Source organism: Dermochelys coriacea, chromosome 13, assembly GCF_009764565.3.
Source record: "Dermochelys coriacea isolate rDerCor1 chromosome 13, rDerCor1.pri.v4, whole genome shotgun sequence".
Taxonomy (NCBI): Eukaryota; Metazoa; Chordata; order Testudines; family Dermochelyidae; genus Dermochelys; species Dermochelys coriacea.
In genome coordinates, this window is record NC_050080.1 from 30,345,552 (window position 1) to 30,359,915 (window position 14,364).

General features: G+C 55.6%; 1 protein-coding gene across 8 annotated transcripts in view; it reads right to left on the reverse strand.

Annotated features, from left to right (window-relative positions):
- The window catches only part of SOGA1 (suppressor of glucose, autophagy associated 1), a 106,204-nt gene that overhangs the window by 50,738 nt on the left and 41,102 nt on the right, over positions 1-14,364 (reverse strand). For 7 of the 8 annotated variants that reach the window (XM_043495528.1, XM_043495526.1, XM_043495527.1 and 4 more), the window contains exons 4-8: positions 14,247-14,309; positions 7,179-8,432; positions 5,576-5,734; positions 2,027-2,152; positions 752-982 (exon numbers count right to left, since the gene is read on the reverse strand). In XM_043495528.1, the coding sequence (XP_043351463.1) occupies positions 752-982; positions 2,027-2,152; positions 5,576-5,734; positions 7,179-8,432; positions 14,247-14,309 (1,833 nt within the window). The remainder of the gene's footprint in view (positions 1-751; positions 983-2,026; positions 2,153-5,575; positions 5,735-7,178; positions 8,433-14,246; positions 14,310-14,364) is intronic. The other variant, XM_043495523.1, reaches the window with a different exon arrangement.

Here is a 14,364-nt window from a genome sequence, read left to right on the forward strand (position 1 = left end):
TAGCAGATTTCCAGCAGCCAGCACCATTGAGAGGTGGCCCCGGGCAGCAGCATGCCCCCACCAGAAAAACCCTGTGCCAGGCACTACCTCTGACCACGGAACCATGGACACACAAGGTGCTGGGCCAGTAGCCCTGCTGTGGCTCCCACGTCTCCATGCTGCTCCCACTCCTCCCCCTGCGCCGAGCAGCCCAACTTCCCTTCTGCTGCAGAAAAGGGGGCAGGATCCAGCGCAGCCCGACCCTGGCCAGCACTGCCCAGGTGTCCCCATGCACAGCCTAAGCCTGGGGCCTTTCGGAACCCGCTCAGTCTGGGGTGAGATGTCAGCCCAGATGCAGGAAACCACCCAGGACAGAGCACAGGGTGGGGAGTAGCTGGCTCAGCAATGGGCCACGGGGCTCTTCACCTCGGGATACTGCAGGACTTTACTGCCCGGCAGCTGGTCCCTGTGGTGACCTGGGTTAAAAGAGCAGGACTCTTAGGGGGCTGCAGAATCAGCTGGCTCTACCCAGCTGATAACCCAGAGACTGCAGGTCCCAGCATGCCGAGCTCCCTCCTGGGCTGCGACTCACAGGCTCTGCAGGCCACATATCTATGTGTAGGGTCACAAAGGCTGGGATAGGCTCCACTCCATGCGACCTGCCTGTCCCCAGTTGGGACAGTGCAGCCCCGTGCCCGGCTGACTATGGGATGAGAGCTCCTGGCTGCAGCAGGGACTCCCCATGGCACGCAGGCCAGGCAGCATGCCCTACCTCCAAGAAGCCATCGCCCTCACTGTGGAGGATCTTCCCCTGCCTCCAGCGTTTGAGGAACCACTTGAGCTTCATGAAGAGAAGCAGGAAATTCTGCTTGAATTGCTGGGATTCCTGCACCAGGAGGTTCTTCTCCTGGCTCCAGAACTTCTGCTCCAGCCGCCTCTGGAGGCTCAGGCTCTGCAGCTCAAACTCCCGCCTCAGGAGAGCCTTCTGCTGGTCTTCCCGCAGCTGGGGGAGAGCCATTGTGAGAAGGACCCTCCCCTTGGCCACACGAGGGCCCCCAGTGGGTGATGCTGCAGGATCTGCGCAGGTGGCGGGACTGGGGGATTAGGCCCCTGGTGGGGAGGGCAGAGACTGGAGCAGAGCTCCTAGGGCTGTCACTCATTCCCTGGCGGTGGAAGAGGGAGGGCCCAGTCCTGTCCCAGGGGAGCTCAGAGCAGGGTCACCTGGCTCTGGAGATAGTGGTGCTGTGCCAGGGAACTGTGGGGAGCAGCAGCGGGGAGGAGGGAGAAATATGGACATGTTGGATGATTGGCCTGATGACAGGCTATGGGGCGTGTGTGCGCCCCTCACGAGCCCTGGGCACGCTAGTGGGCAAGGGGGTCCCAGGAATGCTGGTGGCTGGTGGGGAGGCCCCAGGCACGCAGGCCCCAGGCACGCTAGTGGGCAGGGGAGGGAGGGGATGGTCCCCGCGAGTGTGCTGGGGGCGGGAGGGAGGGCGTGAGTGATCCCGCAGGCCCTGGGCATGCTGTAGGGGCAGGGGCTGATCCCACGGGCGTGCTTGTAGGCGGGGGAAGAGGGCAATCCTGCGGGCCCCAGGTGTGCTAGTGTGGGGCCATAGGGAGTCATTTTGCGAGCCCCAGGCACGCTGGTGGGCAGGTGGGGGGGCGATCCCATGGGCCCGGGTATGCTGAAGGCCTCAAGGTGAGGCTGTGGCACAGCTCTGACAGCGCTGGGGGGAGATGGGTCCGAGTTGTGGGGGGGGGGGCCCTGGGTGCTGCACACTCCTCTGAAGGAGCTGACAGCCACAAGCTCTCAAGGAGACTCCCCCTCTCCTCCCAGCAGATGGGGCAGGCAGTGGCTGTCTCGTGCCTGCCCAGGAGGTGGTGGGAGTTGGGTGGGGTTCTGGGCTTGTCTCCTCCAATGTCTGTGACTATCCCCAGCCTGGCTCTTGGCTGCCCCCAGTTACCCCCACCCCAGGCAGGGACAGGTGGTCGTGGCATAGACCCCACTTGGTTGCTGCAGCAGCTCCCTGCGGCGCCTCTCACTGACCTGGCAGATCTTCTGGGAGAAGTCCTCCAGCTCCTCCTTCCTCAGTTGCCTCTCTTGGGTGAGCTGCTCCTGAAGGCCCCGCAGGCTCTCATTGGCTTCAGCCAGCACCAGCTGCAGCTCCTTGATCTGCATGGGCAGTGGACAGAGTCAGTCCCCCGGCACTCCGCTATGTCCAGGCCTCGTTCCTCTCCCCTGGAGAGCAAGGCCCAGGAGCAGGCACAAGTGCGTTGGAGGGGGCGGTGGATTCAGTTCTCCTGGGCTCCACCCCGGCCAAGGGACAGAGGAGGGGGCTCAGAGGCTGCACTCTTGGACTCTGCTCCTGACACATGCCGTGACCTGGAGCTCATCACTGCCCCTCTATGCGCCGCAGCCGAGCCAGCTTTAAAATGGGGAGGCCACGTCCTTCCCCGCCAGGTTCCTCACTAGCCAGCCAAGGCCCGTAGGCTCTGCGGCGCGCAGCTGGGAGGCGCTGCAGACAGGCACACAGGGACTCGGAGCCTGGGGCAGGTGGTCGTTTGCTGTACTGGGGCCTCACGGCAGCCACTGCTCCTGGGCATACGAGAGCAAAAAGGCCCCAGCCCTGATCATGCTGCTGTTGGGATGGGATGAGCTCACACCATTGCTGCCAAGCAGTGGTTTGGAAAGACCCTGGCCCCTAACCATAGCCCTCTCGGTTTAGCCGCAGAGCCACACCGCACTAAGGGAGCAGCTCGGAGACACTGGGCCTGGCACAGGAGCTGAGGGGTGGTGCAAGGACAGCACCCCCGTAAGCAGCGCTTGGAGGAGACACGCTGGAGGCTGGGGTGTGAACTGGCCTCTTGGAAAGTTCCCCTTCCAGGAGCTCTGCTCTCCCAGTGCACCCGTCCCTCCAAGGGTCACTGGACTTGCCTGGCAGTAGGTGGCTGCACACAGGATCCCTAGGGAGGGACAGGACCTCTAGTGAGCCATTGGGCCCATCCCCTGCCATTGGGATCCCAGCCCCACATTTTAAAGACCCTTTCCCCATGTTTGGACCTTGGTTAGTTCAGAGCAATGGAACCAACAGCCCCACTGGTGGCTGGGTGTCCCACACCCACTCGTCTGGGAGCAGGGGCCCACCGGGATCCGCAGCCCCAGGCCAACGGCTCCAACCTTTCCCGAGGCTCTGCCCTCCCCCGGCTCCGACAGGCCCTCCAGCTCACGGAGCTCAGCCCTACACAGGAACTGCAGCTGCTTGTGGGACTGTGCAGGGAGCAGCGTGCCAGGTGGCACAGCTCAAGGTTTCCAGCCACCAGCCGGGTACGGAGCAGGACTGTGCACCCAGAGGCCAGGGCATAGACACACGGCACCAGTTTGTACAGAGATTCCCGTCAGCAGAGCCAGCGTGCCAGGAACACGCCGCATCGTGAAAAGGCAGCAATGAGACTCATGCCAAGACAGCTCAGAACCCAGACCCTGCTCTGGAGAGACTGGCCAGTGCAGGGCCGGGGGGGCAGTTTGTCTCCCCCTTGTTGAGGGGCAGCCTGAAACTGGGGAGGCCTCCAGTGCAGGCCCTGCCTTGCATCACTGCTGCAGTGGTACAGAATACCTGGATCCATTCCCCTCCGACTCCAGCACGCCCCCTACCAGGGGAGGGGCAGGGCCACAGAGCTAGTACTAAGCTGGCGGAAACACCACACAGAGCCAGATCCATGCCTGCCCTAGAGTGCCCACCACTGGGGCTGCAGGGGAGCTGAGGCAGCAGCAGGCAGGGTGCTGTGAACAGCAGTCCCTCCTGAACAGTCAGGCCGAGCAGGCAATGAAGAGCAGGTGGGTTCAGCAGGGCAGCAGCTCCCAGCCTCAGCATGGGTGTGTGTGTGTCGGGAGAAAGAGTGCTAAGAGGGTGGGGAAACCCTTTTAGGCCAGGCTGGGGAAAACCCTACTACCCAGTAGCCCAAGACAAGTGTCGGGGCTCATGCCTGCTGCACAGGGACAATGGGGGCAGCTGAGGGCACTGGGCCCAGCAGTACAGAAATGCCAGTCAGAGGGGATGGGGATGGACCAAGCTGCCAATCACGCCAGCGATGTCTTGGGCAGAGGAGGTAGGACCAGGGAGCAGAGCCCAGCTGGCTGTGCCTGAGGCAGGGCCTTGCTGTGAGTGCCCTGACCCGAGCTCTGGGGCAGTGACTGGGGAGGGGAGAGGCAGGGCTTCTCAGTCATGGCTCCATCTTCTGCCACAAAGGCCAAACTGTCTGGCTTTCCAGCCAACCCAGAGTTAGCTTCAGGGCAAACTAAACCTCCATCTAGTTACATGTCCCTGCTGCAAACCACACATGGAGCTGAAACGAGGAGGGAACTGGTCTTTCAAATTTGTTACAGCTCTGCCTTGCAACCTGAGCAGCTGCTGCGGAAATGTACCATGTGCTCTACAGGGCTGCTCTTGAGACATGCACAGACTATTCCACACGCTCTGCAGAAGAGCTAGGTCCATGGATACTTCGGGAGCTGGAAACAAAAGCATGAAACCACCCTGGGTCGGGGGCTAAACCTGGCAACAAACCCGCAGCCTGGCTCAGCAGAGGGTAACGTCGAAGTTGCTGTGGCAGAGGAGCACAAAACCCATGGCACAGAGGAGGCAGCTCAGAGACAGGATGTGAACACGTTTCCCAGAGCTTGTGGAAAGCCAACTACCCCAGGCTTCATGTCAGGAAGACGGAGCACTGGATGGGCAGCTTGCAGAAAGCACAGGGAGCTCTCTGGGCAAGGCGCTCCTCGTTTGGGGCCGGCAGCACTTTCCTGCCTGTGGAGAAGCAATCAGAACCCCTCCCCGCAGACAGACAGACCCAGGGCGATCTGGGAAGAGAGGTGGGAGATGGCGAGAGGGGAAGCCCCCTTCTCCACAGCAGCTAACAGACACAGACCCATCATGCATGGGTCAGGTGCATTTTAGGGACACTCAGGTTGATGCTGCTTGTCCCTCTCGTGAGCACTGGGCTCTGACTGCACTGTGCCTGTCTGCTTAGGGAAGTGGTCCTGCTGGGAGCAGCGTGCCTGCAGTGCCCGTATCACCAGCTGGCTGAGCTCCAAGACACGAGAGGAGTTGCAGGGCTTTATGGCAGCCCGGGATCCCACAGCCCTCTCTCCTCCCAGGACAACCGGCTCCCCTCCAGGTGTTGCTGGCACATGGGGAAGGACACAGCCTGCTAGCTGGAGTCTGCTCTCTGGAAGGAGTCTACCCCATTGCCCTACTAGCTCAGCGGTGCTCTCCCCCATCACCCCATTTGCCACAGAGAGAGGAGCTCTCCCCACCCACATCTGGCAAGCTCCAGAAAGCAGCTTTCAGAGTGATCCAGCAGCCCTGTGGGCCCGTGCTCCCACTCACCCAGCTGGGCCATGGGCATGCTGAACACAGGTGCCGAGAGCTCTCCCATGGCAGATCCCCAAGGGCCCCAGCAAAGCCACTCCTGCCCCACATCAGCGCTTCCCCTTTCATATCTTCTGGCCTTCCCCCTCCCCCCGCTGACTCAGCATTTCCTAGGCCAGCCTCATCTCCTGCAGGGCGGGGAGCTCCCACCCCCTCTGTTCACCTACCTCGGTGACATAGGAGTCGTTCTCGTCAGGTCGGTAGGGCTTGTAGTTCCTGGGGAGTTTCACACTGGGGTCCACATCCATGGCGTTGTTGCTGCGGTACAGGTCAGGGGGCCGGCTCCCCGCGGCGTCCCAGTCTGGACCGTCCCTAAAGTCTGGCTGCTGCATGCATGGGCAAGTTAATGAGAACAAACCAAAAGGGCAGGAAGAAAAGAAAAACAAACAAAACAATGGGTCTCAGAAACAGCAAAGAACTACAAGACAACAAAAAGGATGAAGAGGAAGAGGAGCTTCAGCACAGTGGCATAAGACAATGTGGAAAACAAAAGGAAACACAGGATGAGGAGACACGTGGGCTGGATTGTTTGGGGTGTGGGGGGGAGAGAGAGAGAGAGGGAAAAAATGTGCAAACCCCAGTTATGGTGCCATGCAGTGACTGGTGGGGTGGGGGGCTTGGGCTGGGTTGGACTAAAATCCAGCAGCATGCAGGAAAATAGAACTCTGAACAAATGAGTGTGCGCTTCGGAAAGGGGCACTGCCACCCGGCCACCTCTGGAAATCTGCTCCCTCTTCAGAGCCCGGAGCCCTCTACCCTCCCCTGGCAATCTGCAAATTCCCAGCTATGGTCCCCCTCCTCCTGCTGCACATGGGCTGGGTGATGCGGAGCTCGGGGGGGGGGGGAAGCGTGCTGGCTGGTTTGGGGAACAGCGTGAACCCAGGGTTTTGGGCACATTCCCAGCAGGTCAGATTTTGGATGGTGGTGGCCAAGGGTCTATGCCGTGAGGAGATGGTGCTGCTGGAGACGCTCCTCAAGGCGAGCGCCACCATGCATCTCGAGGGGACTGCGTACTTTGGGACAAGCCGCATTCTGTTGCTCCAGCGGCATGGGGGGGCTGCTCCCCAGGGACAAGAGAACATGCTCAGAGTCTTACTGAAATTTGCCTTTCAGATCTTCACTCTGGAGTCTCTTGCTCATGGGCTCTCTCTGCAGCACTTAGCAAAGGGGCTAGGAAGTTCTCTCCCAAAGAATGGCTGTTAGGTGGGGTGCCACCGGGATCCTGGAGACCCAGGACAGAACCCCTTGCCCTCTCTCCCATGCACTGTACCGATTTCATATGAGCCTCCTGCCTCGCTGAGATAGGGTCTGAGCTCACTTGGAGATGTTTCACCATGACAGGAATCTGGCATCAGACCAGGCAGCTATTGCTGGGTCTGCAGAACAGTGCAGTCACCTGGGACGGACCCTGGGCATGCTGAGGTAGGACTGTACTTGAGAGCCCTTCACCTGTGGCTAGGGACAGGCTCCCTGTCAGCCAGCCCATGCCCCAAGAGTTCTGACGTGACGATGATCCAAAACAGTGTTCCTCTGCCTGCCCCATCTCCAGGGCTCCACCTTCCCCCTACGCACACTCTGTTAGAGCAGAGTCCTATCTTGTCTGTGGGTTCATTACCATGCAGTGAGTTGTTAGTTTGTCATTCACTCTAGAAAGGCACAAGGGAGGTTACATTATAGGTGGGGTTTATTTTGTTAAAGCAGGAGAAACAGCACGGCAAATAAAGCAACCACCACTGCACGGGAACGGCAATGCCATGGAAAACACCCTACCTGGAAGTCGGAGCTGAGCTCTTTGCGCAGTGCTCCTTTGGGAGAGTCCTGGGTGTCGCAGCTGGGCAGGAAGGAGAAAGGGTCCATCTGCTCTTTCCAGCAGTCCCCAATGTGATCCACCTTCCTCATGAAGGAGCTCAGCTCCTGCTGCAGGACACGGAGCCTCACAAAGATCATGTTGATCAGCTTGGAGTCACTGGTGCTTTCACTGTTGTTATCCACCGGCTCGCTCAGCACCAGGTCCAAGCAGTCATTGTCCAGACACACCTTCAGGCTGGAGGTGAAGCCATTAGAGTCCGAAATCAAGACATCGATGGCTTTGCTGACAAGTGCGGCCTGGTCCCGGATGCCGAGCAGAGTCTCCAAGTCCTTGGATTTGAACAGCCAGGTGGGGCTGTTATCCTGAGACTTCCCATTGCCGTTGCCAGGTCCTCTCTCAGGGCGGTCCTTGGCATCATTCTCTCCTCCAACGGGCACCTCTCTCCAGACAGGGGTCGGGATGCAGTCCGCAGAGTCGCCAGCCTCAGCGTCGGTCTCCATCATCGGCCTCGTGGTCTGGCAGGAGGCCAGGTCACAGCGCTGCAGGTTAGAGAGTAGCACGCGATTCTCGTACTGCAGCTTCTTCACCTTGCCGCTGAGCTCGCTGATCTGCACCTTGGCTGTGGCCAGCTCCTCTTGGGACGGCTCGCTGATCACTGAACAGCTGTCCTCTGACAGAGTGATGTCCAGGTCGTGGTCTGACTTGTACTTGTTCAGCTCATTCATGAGGAGCTTGTTTTGGTCTTCCAGCTCCATCAGTGACCTCCTCAGTAGCTCTGCCTCCTCTTCCACGAACTGCAGGTGTCGCCTCAGCTCCACCTGGCTCTCCCCAGCGTCCCCACAGCTAGTGGAGGAGAAAGCAAACCGGATATCCTGCCCCATCAGCTCTCTGTCACCTTGTCCCTTCATGTCATCCATCTCTGCCCTCAGCCCGCGGTTTTCAACCTCGAGCTCCACGATCCTCCGACTCAGGATGTTGGCTTCTTCCTCAACGAGCTTCAGATGGGCCTTCAGTTCTGCCTCTCGCGAATGAGGGGAGTCCGCCAGCTCCTCTATGGACAGAGAGCTCTCCAAGTCCCCGTACAAAGAGTGGTATTTCACCAGCTCCTCCTTCATGCTGTCGTTCTCCTTGGCTAACTTCGTCAGTTTCTTGCACATCAGAGCCGACTCTTCTTTCGCAAAATGCAGTTGACACTTTAGGTCTGCGCTGTCCTCCTAGGGGTCAAAATGGCACAGGCATTAGAAAACAGGCTGCTTCTGGTTAAAAATGAGCGTCACAGACCACGTAGGACCATTGTGATCATCTAGTCTGACATCCTGTACAACACAGGCCAGAAAATGTCCCTCAAATAATTCCCAGGACAGAGCGTTTTAATATCTATTGTTTGCAGCTCTACAAAGTTGAAGTAGTCAACCTGCCTATTTGTAATTTATCAACATACACCTGAGCCAAAGGACGAGGCCAGGAGCACAAGACATGGCTTCATATGGACTGCAGTTTATTGAGAATTAATGGGCCTACCTCAACGGTTTCATTGCCTCAGTTACACTGGGCATGTGAGAAGTCCAGGAGCTCAAATCACGAAGTGGAGCTGCGCTCTCAAACCTAAGGGCAGAATTTGGCCCTTAAAGTTGTGAATTAATTTGGGACACTGACATGGAGAAAAACCAAGTGAACTGGCCCATAGCAGACATTCTGTCTGTCAGAAAACTGTCTCTCGGGTCTGCAGAGTGCCAGTTCCTACAGGCCCTACCAAACCTCAGATACCTGGAAATACAGCTCCACGGAATTGTGGCAAACACAGGAAAAGGGTACCCAGGGAGCTGGAAAGCAGCTAATCACACAGGAGATGGGCCCCAACTGGTCTGAACTGACAAGGAGGAATTCACACCCCTGAAGCTCCATGACACTGAAATGATGTTCACACTTCACTCTAACCGGGCCAATAAAATAGAGCTAAATGTTGTTTCAGCAGCATGGGGAACAAGCTGTCAGACTCCATGTGGAAGAATAAAAACCACAAGCAGGTTTCCTCCTGAAAGCCTGGCATTGCTGTGCAAGTGCAGCAGTGTTTTGAATTAGTTCAGATTGCTACAAATCCCCCCTCTGGGCTCCCTTCTGCTGCCCAGCCAACAGGAGTCAATTGTTTCAAAACAGAGCAGCAGAGCCTCCCTCCCATTCGCTCCCTCCCCTGGGCACGTCACTCCATCCAGCCTGCAGTGTGCTCGCTGTGCTTGGACTGAGCGCGCGGGGCACAGAGACGCTCTGTGTGCTCTCGGACAGTGCTGCATACATCCCCACGGACGTTAGCAGCAGCAAACACAGATCTCATTTGTCTAAGGGTTGGAAATGTCAAAGGTACATTTTCAAAATGAGCTGGGCCTTTCGCTGTACAGCTCCCAACGGCCACTGAAACAGTCCCACCCACATCCTGACACAATGGCTGAAGTAGCTGGCCCTTTATGCCACAACTTCGTTGCATAAGCATAGATGGGGAAACCCTGATAGGTCCCATCTGCCCCCTTTCCTCCAAGGACCAATGCTGGGCTGCTCCTCTCAGCACTGCTCTCTAGTACTTTGTCCATGGGGCAGCGGGGAGGCCCCCTGTTCCCTGGGGAGACTATTCCCTACCCTCAGGAAGGTTTCCTATCGTTCCCTTTGCAGGAATTCACTCCACTGCTCTGAGAATTGCCCCACTGCTGACAATGGCATAGAGGGCCAGCACTGATCTAATACATATTCTAGGTGTCTGTCAAGTCAGCCTTCCAAAGCAGCTTGGGGGAGCCCCTTCCCCTGCTCACACCAAGAGACAGAGACACACAGAGGAGCAGGGTGCTCCCTGCGAAATGCCAAGCACATGTCTTGTGGGGAGGGGACATCAGATGCCTGAGGGGCTAGAGAGCACTTCCACTCTGTGACTTCCATCTCAAAACCCAGCAGTAAATACTAAGCCAGAAAGATGGGATGAAGCCATTGCATGTGGAATACAGGGAAAGCTGGACCTGTTCCACATCCGGAGAGACAGCCGAGGAGAAAATCTCAGCTCTGCTGTTCTTTACCATCAGTCTTTCAAAAGCCAAGCCATTAGGAATTTGGAGATTTCTTTCCTGGACTCCTCAAGTGCGTTAGGGATTTTTTTGCTCCACGAATATGACCTCATGCAAAGGGTCCGTTGGTTGTAAATCTCATTGAATGCATTTCATTTCCTGTTTTCAGGGCTGGGAGAAAGCGTGTTCCTGGGAAAACTCTGCACACTGGTGACGAATCCCTCCCACTGCGTGCCCTGTGAAGCAGTCAAGATCTTTTTTCCAGATGGCTAATACAGTTTGAAAATTCAAATTCAACAGCTACGCCTGAGCCTGCATCACCCTCAGATGAGCAGTAGCTATTAACTCTGCAAACTTCCCAGGCTGCTTTATGAAACCCCACAGTTTTTTTTTACTGCAGCCTCGTTCAGAGTGCAAAGGTGGGTGCCTGCTCCCAAGCTAGGGCACAAACCCCTGCTTGACAGGGCAGTGGGCATGATAGCCCCATGTTATCCTTCCGCCTCACTCAGAACATTTTGCAGGAGCTCACCAGCCGATTTCAGATCAGTGGAAAAACGGTGTACTGCGAAGGACAGGATATAGCCCTTACTATATCCTATGAGGGCCAAATTTTCAAGTGTTGAACACCCTCAGTTGGAGGCAGATTTCCAGGAGAGGTTTCCATTTGGTCACCTAAATAAAAGCAAGATTTTCAAAACCCACATCTCCCTGCAGCTCCCATGGGGACACTCCTGGCCAGATTTTCAAAAGATCTCAGCTCCCAAGATGTGGTACCCTTTTAAAATCTGTCCCTTGCTCAGGTGCCTGAATGGGAGTTCAGATCTTGAGAAAATTCAAGTCTTAGTCTTGAAGATCAACACACTCAGAACTGGCAAACCACTGGCCTGGAACCATCAGACCCCTAGAAGTGATGGTGAATGGTGCTCTATGAACACTCAGACGACAGATGGAAGCCCACCTATAGCAGTCTGTCTGATTTCCACCTAACACCCATTTAATTTGAATAGAGTCACATTTCATACTACACCAGTCAGATGTGAGCAGGATGTGGCCCCAGGAACTCTCTAAATCAGCAATCATGAATCAAAGCCGTCACTGGCGACAGCTCATAGCACACAAGTAGCAGTGCTGAGACTTACCCATGAACAGCACTCCCTCCCGCAGAAACAAGCAAGTGAGGAAACGAACGCAGCTAAGGGTGGGCAGAAGGACGCCATCTCTCTAGGTGTTCATGCTGCACTCGTCACGGCATACATCAGTCGCATCACGGGAAAGGACTAGTCTTGCTGAGAAATTGCTGGCCTTTCCAGTTTTACCCACAGTGCTGAGACAGGGACGGTCATAACTCACATGAGGCAGAGCCTCAAGTCCCCCAGACCCTTTCGCTCAGTAGCATGGACAGCCTAATCCCTTTGCCCACCCTTGCACACCAGCATACTGCTCACACCCTAGGGATTTCTGAAGAATCTGGGGGTCCATCTCCTGAGCTCACCCAGCTTTGCAGCAGCCATGGGGTCTTTCTTGGCTCCATGAAGATGACAGCCCGAGAAACACGAGGTTTATGTCCTGTGGTTGGAGTTGGGTTAGGGTTTGTTCCCTCTGCCCTTTGTGGTATCTCATTAGGAGAATGTGGGGATGGTTTTATATTTCAGTCTCAACAATGTCTTGTAAGAATGTTTTTGATGTTCTCAAAGGCCTGAACGTTTCCCACTAAGAGGGACAAAGATGGCAGAGGGGACAGCGTTTCCAAGTGCAGCTCAAACGTGCAAATTGGTGCACCTGACCATTAACCACAGTGCCCCAACACATGTACAGACGTGTGCTCTCAGGAACATCCAATTGTCTTGACCAAGCTCCTCCACTGATGAAATACGGGAGGACGGAAGAAAAGCCACAAATGAAAGGACAAAGAAACCAGCAGAAACAGACCTCCATTCTTCAGCATGTCCCCTCCACCAAAGAGATATGCTAACACACAAACACCCTGCAAAGGGAAATCATAGACTGCTTCCTGGTCAATGATTTCAGAACCACCACCAAGTGTGTGTCATGGTGGGCAGTGGATTATCAGATTTATCCTCACTGCACAGGTATGGGGGTGAGAGAAACTCTCAGGAGACATGGACCTTTCCCTAACTCTGCAAGTAAGATATACCCGCTATTTCAGTGGCTACTTTGTACGTGTGTGTGAATCTGTGTGCGTGCCCTCCACGGTATGCGCCCACATACAATGGCAGGCCAGATCCTCAGCTGGTGGAAATCAGCTCAACTGATGTCAGTGTAGCTATGCTGATTTACACCAACTGAGGACCATTCTCTGTGTGCGCAAATCCTGGAAGACCAATTTTATCCTCACTGCAGATTTAAGCAGGGCCGTAAGTTTAACCCTGCAATGCAATGAGTTGGAATTTCCTCTAACACTCATTCTGTTGCAGCAGACTCATGTTATTTCCTTTGTATCATTGTATCGTTCTAATGAACCCCGTTGGCATTGCTGCCAGTGACTTGGTTTATATGTAATTCAGATATTCCACTGTTATTCGGGATTAACTAATGCAGCTCAAGAACTCAACATCAAGCATTTGGACGCTGGAGACAAACCAGAGGAATGAACGATGAAGACTCTACCGGTCAGTCCTTTCCTAACTCTAAAATGCTGACATCAGCCTTTGAGAGAGGCTTTTATGAACAATAAACTGCTTTCATTTCTGCAGTGACAACACCAACTCTGAACCTTCACATGGGAGTCAGGTTATTAGAGAGTCAAAGCCACTGAACACACCAGTCACTGAGAGACGAAATCCTTCCACCAGTGGAGAGAGCCCATATCTGCTGCGTGTCCAGTGTCCTGCACAAGGCAGTGATACAGAGTGCATGATGTTCAAGAAGTTTACAAGGCCAGACTGTTGGACAGAAGCACCTCAGCTGCAGCCACTAAACCGTCTGAGCAAGATGGATACCTGAGCATGCCCGTGGGCAATGGCCCATGCTGCAGAGGCAGGTGTGAATGGGACACACACAATCACCCGATAACCAGGGCACAACACCCTCTCTGCAGGCTGAGCTTTGGGTCAGATTTTTAAATATCTCACAGTGTCAAAACTGCCCAAGTGGTGCTGGGATCACTGTTCTAGCCAGGCACGGTGCTCTCTCCACCAGGCACATGGGAACAGGATATGGGACTGGAAGGGACCTCCTGGGTCATCAGGTCCAGTCCCCTGCTATTGCAAGCAACCCTGTCATGCAATCCCCATCAATCCCATGCAGCTAGGCCCAGAGCCAAGGTCTAAAGCAAGGGCACTTAGCTATGTACTGGGTCTGAGGAGTTTTCTGGTTAATGGATCCTCGTTACCCCAGTGGAGTCTGGACTGTTCTGAGCCCCACCCCATTTCTTCAGGCTTGACTCTCCAGCTGTGTCATAAGTATCCTTCCTCCGGCCAAGGAGACCTGGCTGAGATTCCTTACAGAGCACATCACTCAGTATGCCATATGTTCATCCACCTCCCCACCCAGCCACGTGGGGGTGAGAGCATGAACTCTGTAGCACTCCCTAGAAAAGCGACTGTTAGCATCCCAGGTAGGAGCACTGCTGGGGCAGATGCTCCATTTGCTCCTCAGCCATTGGATGTTCTCCAGAGAAGAGCCCCAGCTCGTCCCAGAGAAAGTCAGCTACGTGGCTCTCTGCAGCACCAGCATCGTTCCATGGCTGAGCAGGCTGGCCAACCCACTTAGCACTTCTGGTTCCAGGCCTCGGGAGCTACGTTCCAAACCCTTTTTTAGAAACCCTTCACCCTAACCATTCCCCAGGGGCCACTCGACTCATCAGGGCCCGCAAATTAAGACATGACGTTTCCATGTGCACAGTTTTACTGCTATGCCAGGACTGGCGACCTACAAGGTGAGCATGGCTCTTTGAGTTCTACAACACCATGGATAGTCAACATGGCCCTAGGAAGGCCTGAGTGGCTACAGTCTGGGTACCTGGACTGACGGCTTCTTTTCAGTCTTCCCCACAGAACGAGATCCCCTTTTCTTCAACGAATTCTGGAAAGAGATGAGAGAAGGGTTATGCAGAGTCGTTTGCACACTGCAACGCATT